Source organism: Penaeus monodon, chromosome 12 (assembly GCF_015228065.2).
Source record: "Penaeus monodon isolate SGIC_2016 chromosome 12, NSTDA_Pmon_1, whole genome shotgun sequence".
NCBI classification, from domain to species: Eukaryota; Metazoa; Arthropoda; class Malacostraca; order Decapoda; family Penaeidae; genus Penaeus; species Penaeus monodon.
The window spans coordinates 21,214,648-21,229,647 of record NC_051397.1 but is presented as its reverse complement, the minus strand read 5'-3'; the positions used below and the strand labels follow the sequence as shown (position 1 = coordinate 21,229,647).

The 15,000-nt window shown below is 44.0% G+C and overlaps 1 protein-coding gene across 2 annotated transcripts in view; it reads left to right on the top strand.

Moving 5' to 3' along the window:
- LOC119579364 (trithorax group protein osa-like) overlaps positions 1-15,000 on the top strand; it is a gene marked incomplete in the record, with an annotated part of 90,385 nt that overhangs the window by 62,135 nt on the left and 13,250 nt on the right. The window contains 1 exon segment of one of the 2 annotated variants that reach the window (XM_037927130.1): positions 442-489. Coding sequence (XP_037783058.1) covers positions 442-489 — 48 coding nt within the window. 2 annotated transcript variants of the gene reach the window in all.

Below are 15,000 nucleotides of genomic sequence, written 5' to 3'. Positions count from 1 at the left end.
TGCTGAAGCACAGGCAAAAAACTGCCCATGAGCGAGCACCTTTCATTTGAGCCAATACTAAATTACCTATTTGTTCAACTCTGCTTATAAAATGTGCCTCACTTACAATTTGTCTTTATGAGAACAAGATTTCACCATTTTCTTGCCGGGTAAGATACTCTCTGTGTACAATTGAGGCAGTGGGACAAACAGCATATGAATAAACTTCATCAGTCAAATATTTGATAATATATATGCTCTAGCATGTCTTATTCATTAGGATACACTTCACAGTTTTTATGTTAGTTCCAATATAGCGAGATCTAAAAAGATTGCATAGTTGCCTTAACATCTGGATTATGCTTTGTAATTTGATGGATGACATTGTTTATTGAATTTCACAGTTTGAATGAAAACGAACCTTAGTAGAAGTATTAGTCATGTACTTGTCTTCCTTTTCAGATTTACCATCTGCTAGTAGTCCTCCAGCATTGCCACCCAGAAATCAAGGTAAATTACTGGCATCTTCATTTTATCACTATGTGGATTTGGGACATGACATCCCATTAATCCTTATTAATCTTCACTTGGATGAAAGATCGGCATCTTATGTCTGGACTACAGACTTTAGTCAGTTCATTTTGGTGTAAAAGGGGATGCTAATTGATAACCTAAGGAGTTACTCACAGACACACATCTTATGAATCTATGAGAATCCTATTCCAGCTCTATTAGTGTCATTGTTACAATCATTATTATTATTATCTTCTACGAGGCAAGTACATGGCATTGAAGTAGTTAGACCGTCAGTTATGCACAATTATTAATTACATAACTATGCAAGGGTGGAAGTTAACAAGATAGGAGTGGAAGGGGGAGAAAAAATGGAGGAGGTAGAAAGGAAGGGGAAGTGATCTGAAGGAGAAAAGGGGGTAAGGGGAGAGGGAGAGGAAGGAAGAGATGGCTCAGAGAAAAAAGGGGGATAAGGGAGGGAAGGATGTGATAAGGGAGACAATGAGGTGGAGAAGTTTAAGGAGGAAGAGGAGGAAAGTGGAAGGGGATTGGAGTAGTGGATTTAAGAAAGATTTGGGATTGAGACAAAGCAGCAAAGGGGAAAGAGAGAGGTAGTGGAAGAGGAAAAAGGAGAGAGGAGACAAAAGGCATAGGGAGGAGGTTTTAAGGATAAGGATAAGTCCGACATGCGAAGCTTAGCCTCGCCCGGGCTATGCCATGAGGGGAGTCCAGCCTGTGTTGACTAATGCTGACTCGCTCACTCGTGTCAGCTGGTGCTGACTCGGCTGAACCTAGTCCTTACCCGCCGTGGTGCCCAGCCACAGCAGTAGCCTCCGGGCGACAATTGCAACTTCTCGCGTCTGGGCGGGGCGTGAACCGCCGACCCCTCGGATGAGAGGCCGACACTTTACTAGCCCGGAGGCCATCTTTTCCATGGACATTTCATGGGTCGTACTAATATATAATTATACTCCCAAATTCTTGTAGCCATTTAGCTAGTTTTCTTAAAGTTTTATAGGTCTGTCATAATCTGGACGTAGATTAATCTGTGAAAATTAAATTATAATCACATCTGTTACGATTAAGGTATTACTGCCACCACCAGATTTTTCTGGTGGTGGCTAAATAACCCTGTGACCCAACGGTTATCAAAGTGTCTAACTGACCTTGAAGGGCTACATGAAAGTTCTTATTTTACTATTTTTATTTATATTTTTATATATGCATATAAATTAGAAACAAATTATATACATATAAAAGAACAAAATATAAACTGCTATAAGTTACACACTTACTCACTGAACCTTCCGATAGTAGCCGTGATGAGCCCCGTCACGGATACTCCACTCTTTATGAGACTTTTCTCTAGTCTTTCCCCTATCAACTAGTGATAAGAACACAATGTTTCAATGCAATATTTTCCTGGACTCCCAGCCTAGTATTTGTCTACACAACTTAGATAAGCACTTTCCCTACCAAGGTCACTAGCAGGTGTCAGTCCATCTAGTTGCGTGCCTGTCTGAAGAGATTCTGTCTGTCTCCTGCTCCCTTCCTCTCCCGTCGCTGCACGTGCGCAGATGGAGCACCTCAACAATGCACAACTATCTTCGTCTGTGTTTATTTATTACTACGTTGTCTTACATCACTCCCTCCTTATAAGTATGATCGTCCTCGATCATGTCATCCCAGGCCGGAGTTGCTTACGCTGTCTAGGAGAACCTGCCTCACCCCCGGCTCAACACCTTGAAGGGGCAGCAAGTTACTCAAAGACTGCCACTAGACTTGTACTGGCTGCCGTGACGGTAGTTCAATAGGAACGCGACCCTGATCCTGGTCTCTGGACGCGCTCTCCTCTGAGTTCCACCGTCGACTGCACCACAGACGATATGTTGAAAATGTGAAGAACAACCAGCCGTGGCCGGCCATTGCAATCCCCACAGAATGATGATGATGACCCAGGATATCACAGCAGGACACTCCAGATGGTCTTGCTCCAAGCTCGACCGTAGGAGAACCCTGATCCAGGCCTGCTCCCTGAGGGTGGATGCCTCCACTAAAGTAGTCTCCCATCGTGTACTCAAGCAATATTTCATCTCGAAGGTCTTGATCCACCATTCCTCGTAGATCCTGCCAGCCAGGCTTCAGTAACACAGTAACCACCTGCTGATGCTCCAAGGACGATATTGGTGGAATGAAGAATTCCTGCGATGTAGCCTAACATCCTGATGCCAGAAGAAGGACTCCTACACCCTCCAACGTCTCCCTGGGTTTTGTGATCCCTGCCATGGGTGCTCCCAGACAGGAAACAGAGACCTCAACAGGGTACGGCACACTGTAGATCCAACGAGTCCCCTGCCTCACCACTATCGACGCAAAGTGGTCTGTCACCACCTCATCGCAGATGTCTTCCACCCTGTCTTCCTTGAAGAAGGCAGCCGACAAGCACGATCACACATGCCCTCTGCGATGAAGTTCAGCAGACGCCAGGCATAGATACAGACCAGCTTTAACTGCATGGCAGGAATCTAGGGGACCCACTTCCATAAACATGTCCCGGGATTCTGATACAATTAAATACGAGGCAGATATCCTTGTTTGAATAGAGAAAGAAGTTTCTTCGACAGGCCTTGGGAAACTATGGACACTGAAAACATCCAACTCCAACCCTGGCAGGGGAAGCACTAGATACATAATCAGCTGTCAAGAGGAAATCCCAGGCCGAACCGTCACATGTATCAGATCATAATACAAATGAACGAATGATTACGACAATGGTGGCGGTGGTGGTGCTTTCCGATTTCATGTTACTTTAAATTGTTATTTGTATAACCTCCATTTTTGTATGACGTTGTCATAGTTTCTTTTATTACTTATACCGTATTGTGTTATTTTTTTATACTCATTTATTAGTATTTCTTAGCTTGTGTACTATATTAATATTTATAAGAGGTTGTTTCTTTCTTCTGCAGGGTGTATTTTCCCGTACTATTTAGTTATGCGGGCCTGTTGCTATATTGCTATATTATATCTCACCATATCCTGGCATTCACCCCCCCCCCCCCCCTTTTGAGCTACAGAGTGTGGTCGGAGGGTTGTTTACCATCTAGGCGCTGCTGATCTTTGACCGCGTTGACGCAACATCAGTAGTCACTGGGTTAGCGGCTGCACCAAGACCTTGGGCGAGCCTCCAACTGAGGGCTTGGGTGACGGGGTACTGGGGTATTTGGGTGACGGGAGCGGCGTGACCTGTGTGGGTTGGCGGTTTGACCGGTGATGTCATAACGAACTGCCTTGGTTGAGTCACGGGGAGTCGTGGGACAGGCGGAGCATTCCTGTGACGTCACGGGCAAGGAGGGTGCGCATAATACCCCAGCATCGTCTCTTTTTGAAGAACCCCTCCAATGGCAAACTTGCTGGCATCGGTGGTTAATACAAAAATTTCATACAAATACAAAAAGTTCAGTACTATATCCTCACTTAAAGCTGCCTTCAAAAGCTCAAAAGCCTAATATACTCTTATTATATACTGAGCAAAATCCTCTGGTTAAGTCAACTAATGGTTTGGCTATATTTTGAAAGCCCTCAATGAACTTACAATAATAATTTGCAGTGCCTAAAAATGCCTGCAATTCTCACATGGTAGTTAGAAGAGGATAATAGGATGTATTACCTTTCGGTTTGAAGGATGTTCCTGCTTCCTTCCAGCATATTATAAACCAGATTCTCACCGCATTAGTATGGGAGGTTGGGTTTGTATACTTTGATGATATTTTTGTTCTTGGAGATTCGTGGGAAGAACACTGAAAATTTAAGAGCAGTGCTGGAACAGCAGAAAGAGACAAATCTCATACTAAAGTTATCGAAGTATAAATTCTTCACACCCCAGGTGGATTATTTGGGCTTAGTGCCATGAAGGAGTATCCTTCACACCAAAAGGTAATAATACATTGAAATGATAGTGCCCCTCCGGAGTCGAGAAAGCCATAAATTCCTTACTTTGTGAAGTTAAAGGAATTTGGTGATAGTATAGAAGATGGATGGTTGCCCATCTTCTATTTGAGGTTACTGGTGTCTTATCTCTTTGGGGAGAATCTGTTGTGGGTGTGAGTGCCCACAGGTATGGCTGGGTGTTGGTAGTGAAGTCGGAGATCAACGGGGGAGCCGGCTGGCTCCCCAGTCGGCTAAGGACTGGGCAGTCCTTGTGGTGCTGCTGCTGTTGTCTGCTCTGCTAGAGGATCGGAATGCTGGTCTCGTTTTTCGGCTCTGCGGCTTAAATACACTAGCGCTGTGTAAGCGCGCAGGGAACGAGGGGAGCCCGCTGTCCAATGTGCGCGGACATGGCTGTGGACCTGTGTGACCCAACCTGGGTAACTATGCTGAACTCCAGGTTGCGGGGTCGTGCTGCTACAGGTACTCCCCCTCCAGAGAGTGAGCAAAGCGAGCGAGCGAAACCTTAACGTATCACTCCGGTGGTCACCAGTATAGAAGGTGGATGTTTGCCCATCTTCTATTTGGGGTTGTTAATAAGGTCGCTGACGGAGAGCAGGAGTTCAGGCGGAAGGTTGGTGACCAGTATCCGATATTTGGTGGTCGGAGAGGTGACATGGCGTAGGAGGAACTCCTGTTCCACCTGCAGAAACCATTCAGGAAGGCAAGCAATGGTGCAGGTGGGCAATGGCTTCAAGGCGGCTGACACACTCATGGCTAACTGGGCTCTTAACTCCGAGGGTCACCAGTGTGGTTGTAGACAAACGCACAAGAAGTCAAATTACTCTTTATTTTAGAGTGTACAGCTAGTGTTCGGGTGAGAGCCTAGCCGATGAGTGAGTGAGTTTCTTTTGGACTCGGCGGCTTAAATATGCCAGCCGCGATGTATACTCTCGAGTCAGGTCCGATGAGCTGCGCGGTGATTGGCGGGAGTCGGTTCGCCAAACCGCCTGGACCTGACTCTACCGAGCGCGGAAACTCGTCGCACGTTGGTCACCACAGCAGTGTGGTTGTAGACAAACGCACAAGAAGTCAAATTACTCTTTATTTTAGAGTGTACAGCTAGTGTTCGGGTGAGAGCCTAGCCGATGAGTGAGTGAGTTTCTTTTGGACTCGGCGGCTTAAATATGCCAGCCGCGATGTATACTCTCGAGTCAGGTCCGATGAGCTGCGCGGTGATTGGCGGGAGTCGGTTCGCCAAACCGCCTGGACCTGACTCTACCGAGCGCGGAAACTCGTCGCACGTTGGTCACCACAGCAGTGTGGTTGTAGACAAACGCACAAGAAGTCAAATTACTCTTTATTTTAGAGTGTACAGCTAGTGTTCGGGTGAGAGCCTAGCCGATGAGTGAGTGAGTTTCTTTTGGACTCGGCGGCTTAAATATGCCAGCCGCGATGTATACTCTCGAGTCAGGTCCGATGAGCTGCGCGGTGATTGGCGGGAGTCGGTTCGCCAAACCGCCTGGACCTGACTCTACCGAGCGCGGAAACTCGTCGCACGTTGGTCACCACAGCACTCCCCTTCCAGTGTAGCGGTCGCGAAACGAACCTTCGAAATCGTGCATTGCTCCTGGAGATGCGCGGGCTTTGCACGGTCGATGCTGACGGTGTCGTCTCCTCGTGGTCGCCGGATGGTGATGGTTTTACTGTCCCGCTTGATGACCGGAAAGGGCCCCTCATAGGGTGGGCAGAGGGGAGGCTTGGTGGGTCGTCTTATGAAGACATGTGAGCAGTCTTGGAGGTCGCGGGGCAAGTAGATGTCTCGTTGCCGTGATGGTCTCGTAGGACGAGAGCGGACGCGGGCCATGCGGTCGCGAAGCTGCTTGCCGAATGCTCCCGGGTCCTGATCTCCGGAGCTGACTAGAAAGTCAGCAGGGAGAGCTATGGTGGTTCCGTAGACCATCTCTGCTGCGGTGCACCGAAGATCCTGCTTGAAAGAGGTCCGTATGTGTAGGAGTGCCAAGGGTAACTGGTCCACCCAGTGTCGGGCGGGAGAAGAAGCCGTGAGGGCCTCCTTCAAGTGGCGGTGTAGGCGCTCCACCATGCCATTGGCGCTGGGATGGTATGCTGTGGTCCGGATGCGCTTCGAGCCGAGAAGGATCATCAGCTGCCTCCAGAGCTCGGATTCGAACTGAGGACCTCTGTCGGTCGTGACCGTCGCTGGAGTCCCGTAGCGAGATACCCAGGTGCTGATAAAGGTCTTGGCAATGGTGGCGGCAGTTGTGTCCTGGATAGGTGTGGCCTCAGGCCACCTGGTAAACCGGTCGATCATCGTCAGGACGTAGCTGTAACCTTGGTCTGCTGGTAGGGGACCGACTACGTCAAGGTGTACATGCTCAAAGCGGCCGTCTGGTACAAGGAACACCTGTGGGGGAGACTTAGTGTGTCGGTGAACCTTACTGCGTTGGCATTCGATGCAGGTGCGGCACCACTGCCGGACGTCTCTATTGATGCCGGGCCAGACGACTTTGCTGCGGATGAGGTCCTGTGTTGCGCGGATTCCCCTATGAGCGTGGTAAGCTTCGAAAAACTGTCGGCGGAGTGACGGAGGGATGTAAGGACGGGGTCTGCCCAGCGAGATGTCGCAGAGGATGGTGTCCCGGGAGCCCTGAAGCTGCACCTGCTCTAGTTGAAGGGAGGTGTCTCCGTCGGTGAGCCTGGGGAGGGAAGGGTCCTGTTGCTGCTCCCTGCGAACCAGCTGGTAGTCGATCGGGGTGCTACTCGCACTTACCATGGTCACCAGTATAGAAGATGGATGGTTGCCCATCTTCTATTTGAGGTTACTGGTGTCTTATCTCTTTGGGGAGAATCTGTTGTGGGTGTGAGTGCCCACAGGTATGGCTGGGTGTTGGTAGTGAAGTCGGAGATCAACGGGGGAGCCGGCTGGCTCCCCAGTCGGCTAAGGACTGGGCAGTCCTTGTGGTGCTGCTGCTGTTGTCTGCTCTGCTAGAGGATCGGAATGCTGGTCTCGTTTTTCGGCTCTGCGGCTTAAATACACTAGCGCTGTGTAAGCGCGCAGGGAACGAGGGGAGCCCGCTGTCCAATGTGCGCGGACATGGCTGTGGACCTGTGTGACCCAACCTGGGTAACTATGCTGAACTCCAGGTTGCGGGGTCGTGCTGCTACAATAGCCTTGACGAAGGTCAAGACAAGAAAAAATCCTACTCCGACCCATTCGTTGTAAGACCCAATCTATGTGAGGCAATGGATACCTATCCTCTTGGATTACTTCATTTAACAATCTGAAATCCAAGCACAGCCTTAGACTTCCGTCCTTCTTCTTGATTGGTACTAAAAGACTGTTCCTTTGAACCCCTTGGGAACTATCTACATCCTCTAGCAACTTAACTACCTTGGTGTCTGTAGTACTTATGCTTGCACTGACAGCTCCTATCGCAAGTATGTCCTCATCAAGTTGACGTTTTTGCAACTGAACGACGTCCCCTATACAGACCGTTGACTCTACCTCAACTGGAAAATCCTCCTCCACTGCATAAGGATCCCTGAACCAAAGACTTTATGAAACCATATTGGAGATCTTGACACCGTGATTAACAATGAAGAACAAGAGGAGGAAGGAATATTTTTGTTTCACATTTTAGTCGCAGTTGTCAATAGGTATACCATGTCCTCAGACACTGAGTAAAAATATCAAGAGGTAAAGGATGCCAGATAGTGGTTGTAAATTGTTACCCATCCATAAACCCAGAATATGCCGAGGCAGCATAGCGATATCCCAATGAATTTGATGTAAAGTATTAAATTTTTGGAGAAAATTATTTCTGTAGCATGTCTGGAGACTCTTGGATGAAATGACTTTCTGATTTTAAAATGCTCTTGCGGAATGGACCAGTACTTTGCTGATGAATTCCACGAGCAGAGGTGATGTCAATACCTATTTATTTCGAGAGTATTTATCTGCCAAGGTTGAGTTGAAAGAGACAATTTAAAGTCACCCAGGCTATTTTTTATCATACCAGAAAAGTTTATGTTTTATTGCTACATATGGGTGTGCTAGAGAGCTTAATTATTACAGGTATGTGATCAGAACCGAAATTGTAAATATGTGTCGCCCTATTCCTGAAACGAGAACTGGGTGGCCCTTCCCTCTTGTGTACGCCGTGAAGAAGTCGGGTTCGATATAATATAACCTTTTGGTTTCAAAAATAGACAAGAGTTGTCTGTTTTATGCATTCGTTGTTGCGAGATGTAATGGTATGTGTCTTGCATTAATATCCCCGGCAAAGAAAACTGGCATACTATTAGTTAAATAATTTATAAAAATAAGAGAGGCACGTTTGTATTTAAAGTTGAACAAACAGCAGGTATCATTATAGGGATTTGCTGAATGAATAGCTTGAAAACCATGGAATCACATTTAAGGAATAGCCATGAAATTAATTTGAAATAAAGGGTGGGTTTTACAAGAATGCAGGACCTTACACACCAATCGCCTCACAAGGAGATGGTTGGGATTAGTGATAGCGATGGACTTACAAAGAACAATGTCAGGCGTTTCCAGATCAAGGAATTTGCATAAAATGTTCCTCATTTTATTAAAAGGTCTTACAATAAATTGTACGATTGTCTGCATACTACTCAGAGCAGGTCAAGTTGATGTTGGCTTCTTTTTTGTGGCGTTTGTTGCTCCCAAAATTGAGGTCAAGGCTGAGCCCCAAGCTAGGCCTCCTCGAGGTTCAGGAGGGACTCATAGGAGAGAGAGACATGGAGTTTTCGAGAATTGGTGGACCATTTCATGATGCTTCTGTGTCTCCCAAGAGATCCTCTGACAGGGAGGCTTTCCTTGCTGTTGGAGTCTAAAGTGTCTTTATTCTAGTGCGAGTTTAGTTGTGATATGAATTTGCGCTGATTCTTATTAGCGTATGCTGTAGTTTTTCTTATACAGCTTCTTTTGGTTTGTGTTATGGTTTTGGCATTATGTGTGCATATGAGGTAAAGGACTTTGGTATGTGGTTGCCACTATATCCCTTGTTTGTGAGTCAGTGATACTCAGGAATGTCTAGGGTTTCGTCTTCCAAGATTTCCTCAGGAATCACAATGTTTGGGAAACAGTTTTTTTATGTAGTTTTATGATAACCTTATTGGCGAACCTTTGCGTTGTGTTTGGCAACTGTTAAAGCTATCCATAGTATGGTTCATAGTGTAGTGTAGTAGATGAGGTGTGTCTATTACTTAAACATGTCATTGTGTCTTTAGGGAGTAGTTATGGCAGGGTGCTATAAATAAAGTGAAGTTGTAGGGTGGGAGCCAGAGAGGCTCCCTAGTCAGCAAAGGGCTGGGCAGTCCTGTTGCTGCTGGAGGATTGTGAGTTGATGATCTTGGTCAAAGGTAAGGATAAGCCAGACATGCGAAGCTGAATTACCTTCCCCAGGCTATGTCTGTGAAGGGAGCCTGGCCTGTGCCGACTAATTCCGACTTGATTAGAATGTATCAACTGGTGCTGTCTTGACTCAGTTTTAGTCCTTACCCACTGTGGTGCCCAACCATAACAGTAACCTCCAGACAACAATTGCAACTTCTTGCACCAGGGTGGGGCATTGGATAAGAGGCCAACAAAGTTACCAATGTACTACCCTGGAGACTGATGACCTCTATTCCAGATCCCAGAGCTTAAGTAGGCAGGAGCTGTGTCAGTGAACTGGGAACAAGGAGAGCCTGCAGTCTAATCAAAGAGCCAAGAGGGGTCTGTGTCAACCAGTCACATCTCGACATTGAGTTGCAAGAAGTACCTGATGGAGAGAGAGAGCTAGACTGTTGGACCTGGTATGACTCAACTAGGGAAGTATGCAGAGCCGACTTGTGCAGGTTGTGGGTCATGGCCACTACAGTAGTATGGGGTTGTTTGGTGTGAGGGTGTTGTGTTTGGGAGAGTGGGGTGGAAGAGTCTTGGTGTTTCCTGAAGGAATCATGTTGGGTCATCTTGTAGTGGGTCTGGATCAGGGGTGTCAACTGGGAGGGAGGGGATAGTTTGAATCCAATCATGATCCCTATGTGTGCATATGGATGTTGGTTTTGTGGACTACAATGTGTCTGCATGCTGTTTGGAAAAGTTTGAATTTGCATGTTTGTATTTTTCTATTGTGGTCAGTAGTGATGTTCTGTATAGCTCTTTCTATTAGGCCTTTCATGTGTTGTGATTTTGAGGGATATGAAATTATCTCTGTGATATTGTATACACAGGAAAAAATAGGTGTTGTAAGATGTTTCTGACAGGTTGGTGATATACAGAAGTTAAAGGTTTGGTGATATAACATTTCTGTATGGTACTCCATTTCTTAGGCACCCAGGTGGGTTCCCAGGCATATTGTGGCAGTCCTGCTGTCCAGAAAGTTGCAGAGCAGGCATCTGAGGTCTGTTGGGAGTTGTTATTATGTTAATTTCTATTTCATATCATCATGCCAAACCTTGAGAAAGGCCTAGCTGACGTCTTGTTGAATATTTACATAGTTTGTTAGTGAGACCTAGAGCGATCTCATAAGCAGGGACAATAGCACTAGGTTCCCCTGTTTGGACAGAAACCATGCTGCTTATTGTTATGTATGTTATTTTCTAAGTATGTAAACAGTCTGATTGTTATTAGCCTCTCAAGTAGTTCCTTGGGACATCTAACTATGAGAATGAGTGGTAGTTCTACACCTCATGTGCTGATTTCCCTGGTTTTAGAATTAGAGTGATGGTGGCATATTTGACTTTGCCAGGGAAATATTCTATACCCATTGCTGCATGGAAGATATGGCATAACCTGTGAATCATTATGGATGGCAGATTTTCTATAAGTGTTTTGTCTTTGTTGCTTGCTCTTCTGTTGGTATGTGTGACTGTGTTAACAGTTTATCTGTAGTGATTGGGGTGGAGAGGGGACCATCGTCCTCTCGAGATGGTATTTTCTGAGAAAATTGGGTGTCTTGTCTTGTAGAAAGTATGCAACCTCAGTCTGTTGTGTGGTTAAATCAAGCGTTGGAGATTTGGAAATTCTGTAGTCAGAATTCCCTGTGGAGAAACTCCATCATCACCTTGTCAGCCTTCTGTCTGTGTGAGTTGTAAATATATGTGGTTGTCTGACTTTTTGATCCAGTGAGTTTTTTTTTTTTAGAGACCTCTCCTGGGGTCTTTAGTTTTCTAACATAATATTTTTTGTTAGGGTTTCCCCAGTGTTCATTACTTTAACCTCGTGTGTTATATACGTCTGGAGTTTTGTAGTAACATTCCAGTCCAGCTGGTGTCAGCATTTGTACTGTATTTTAAGCATCTTCAAACATCTTTCTCTGTATTTTGGGATGGTTAGGGTATGTTAGTCGGTCAAGCCATCTCTGTGTCTATGTACCATTGTTCTAGGTGATTGTTAGAGCTTGAGATCAGATACTTGTCAGCCACTTATTTAAAGGCCTCCCAATTGGCATATTTGAAGGATGGGTTTTATTGGTAGTGTCAGTAAGGTTACAGTATTCATCCTGACACCATATTTGGCTGAAATGATTCTGTGTGGATGTTGTAGAAATTTTGTATTGAACATTTAAAATCACCCACCCACCCCCTTTCAAATCATGCTGCTCAGTTTGTGCATAATGAAGACATGTAACCTTACTTGCACTCAAACCATTCATCTTGCTCACAAACTCGTCTCATACCCCTACTCCCTACCACCCACCACACTCTTCACCCCTGAGCCCCTCTCTCTGACAAGCCACCCTCTGCATTTTCTGTCATTGCTTCCTGTCACACCACCTTCTGCACATGTGTAAGTAGACATAACCTAAACCATGAATAAATGAACAGATCCAGAGTTTTAACCAGACAGAGAGTCACAGCATGCATTTTGGAATTCAAGGCAGTTCAAAGTCTCTGGAGTTTGCACACAAAAAGATCAAGGAAATCAAGCAGGGTTGGGTCCAAGTATAGGTGACTTCAAATCCAAGTTCTGGATATTTTTTAAGTACAACTACAGTTCCTTTGCTCCATAAGTCCAAGTCAAAGTACATGTCACTGTATGACAGGTACTTTATGTAATAAAAAAGTATAAATATAATGTCACAGATTCGTAAAGTACTTTAATTCACCTAAAGTTCTAAAACCAGATAATTTCCTGACTCATTTAATGCAATATATCTTAAATGTTTTTATGTATTTTTTATGCTTATGTCTCTGCCATCAGTCATAACATTTGCAGCCTATCTATTCAATTGTGATGAGCTTACCTTGCTATTTTCACATCCTAGTGACTTTGATGTGATAGTTTTTCAACATCTCATCACACTCCCAAACTGTCATGCATACTTCGCTCACTATTCTAGAAACAGCGGGGGCTTCGTCCTCTATATTCATGATAGATTTTCCTCACATTGTAAAGCTGATCAATCTTTTCAAGATTTTATCGATATCTTTAACTGAAGTAACCATTAGCAACTCGAGCTAGTTAGTCATATAAGCGACCCAAAAGTAAATCCGTTTCTAGGAAAGTTTCGGCTCATAACTGAAATACTCTCTAAAGAAAACAAAATGCTCATTACTGGGGATTTTAACTTAGACCTCCTCAAAGTCGATTGATCAAGTTAGGGGGACCGTAACGATCTTTAATTGTAGATTCGTTTTCTCCGCAATCACTAAAGCTATTAGAGAACAAGGAAACTATACATCGCAAATTGACTGGAAGTGGTAGATATTGCAACTTATCAAATAATTTTCTAGTTTTAACACTTTCAACTTGGAATTGCCTTGTAAACCTAAAAGCAACATAATTTTTTTTTATCACGACCACAGCGAATACCAAATTAGCAGTCTAAAAAATCGCCTGTCTGAAATATGTTGGTGTTTGCTTCTCGTAATCTTGATGATGCCCTTTTGAAAGATCTTTGTAAGTCACTAAAACCCAAATCATACAACACATCTGAAATAAATAGATAAATAAATATAAATAAATAAAAAATAATTGTCAAAAGAAATATCCTAAATGGCCACTCTCTTATGGCGAGAGATTTCGATCTCTACGCAACCGACTGAAACAAACAATTCGAAATGCCAAATCAGAGAATCGCGAAAGGAAGCTAGAACAAAAATGCAGTTAATACAGAAAATTCTAAACATGGGTAAAGTATTAAGTTTTCAGATAAAGTACAAAGGAATCAGTGACCTCACTATTATTGTTAATTTAACAAAAAAAATTCAGACATAGACGATCAATCCCTAATGTATACAGAGACAATAAAGAATTTCTCAACCCCTCCAACAACAGCCACACCAGCCTGTCTCCAGCAATAGACAGACACATAATTAATGTTAATGAATCTAAAATTTCATCTCCTTGTGGTGATTGCATTCCTGTCAACGTAATTTAGAAAATATTTCCGAGCATTCTTAAACCCCTGAAACATGCTATTACTTTTTTCATTCAGTGTGGGACTATTCCCTACTAAAATAAAAATTGCTGGAATTTACCATTGTTCAAGATTTTCCCCATATTTCTATCCTTACAGCAAAATATTTATCAAAATAATGTGCATCAGATTAATGATTTTCTTTATGAAAATGCTATAATTAATAGTTGTCATTATGGTTTCTTGAAGTGCAAATCAACCGAATTTACGGTGTGAGACTTCACAAATAAAGCTTAAAATATTTATTTTGCTACTTTTTGACCTTTCTAATACACTGGTTAACCAAGGTATTCCTTTAGCGAAGTTATAACATTACGGTATTAAAGAGAGTATACATTCATGGTTTCTCTCAATTATGTGAAACTGCGCACATTAAATCGTTTCAATGACTTTAACTCTTTTAAAGGAATTATGATGCATGGAGTTCCAAAGGGCTCTATCTTGGGACCCGTTCTCTTCTTACTGCACGGTAATGGTACAGTCATTGTGAGCTTTCTGAGCTCTGAAAATTGGAAAGATGCTATATAATTCCACACAGAACCAAAGACATATTTTTTGTTCTACCTCATGTTACCATCACAAATGTTCCACTTTAAAGGGTTATGCATGCCAAGTTCCTTGGGATTTTTAGTTAAATTGGAAAACATAGAAACAGAGTAGTATCCAAACTAAATAAACTTTTAATTTTCTCATCAGTTAAATATTAACATTGAAAACCTTGCAAAAAATATGTTGTACCCTGATACACTCACTTTTTACATATCGACAACTTATTTGGGGAGCTACATGTTTTACCGCACTGAAACCCTTACGTAAAAGAGAATTGTTCTTAATATCTTGGGTCTTGGAAGAAATAATCACACAGTTTCGTAAATCTCAAATTGTTAAAAGTAAAAGAAATAAACACCCTGCTGTGCATTTCCTAAGGGATTTCACACGCGGAAGGCTCAACCACACCACTATTGTTATGTTTCGTATTTCTGTTGATGTATGTTTGGCTAGAAATGAATCTGAATAACTGACTGTCTCCAACTCCTTTTCCTAGTCCTCCTCTTCTTCTCCCTCCCCCTCCTCTTCCCCCGCCTCCCCCCTCCTCCTCCCCCTCCTCACCCTCTTCCTCCCCCCAATA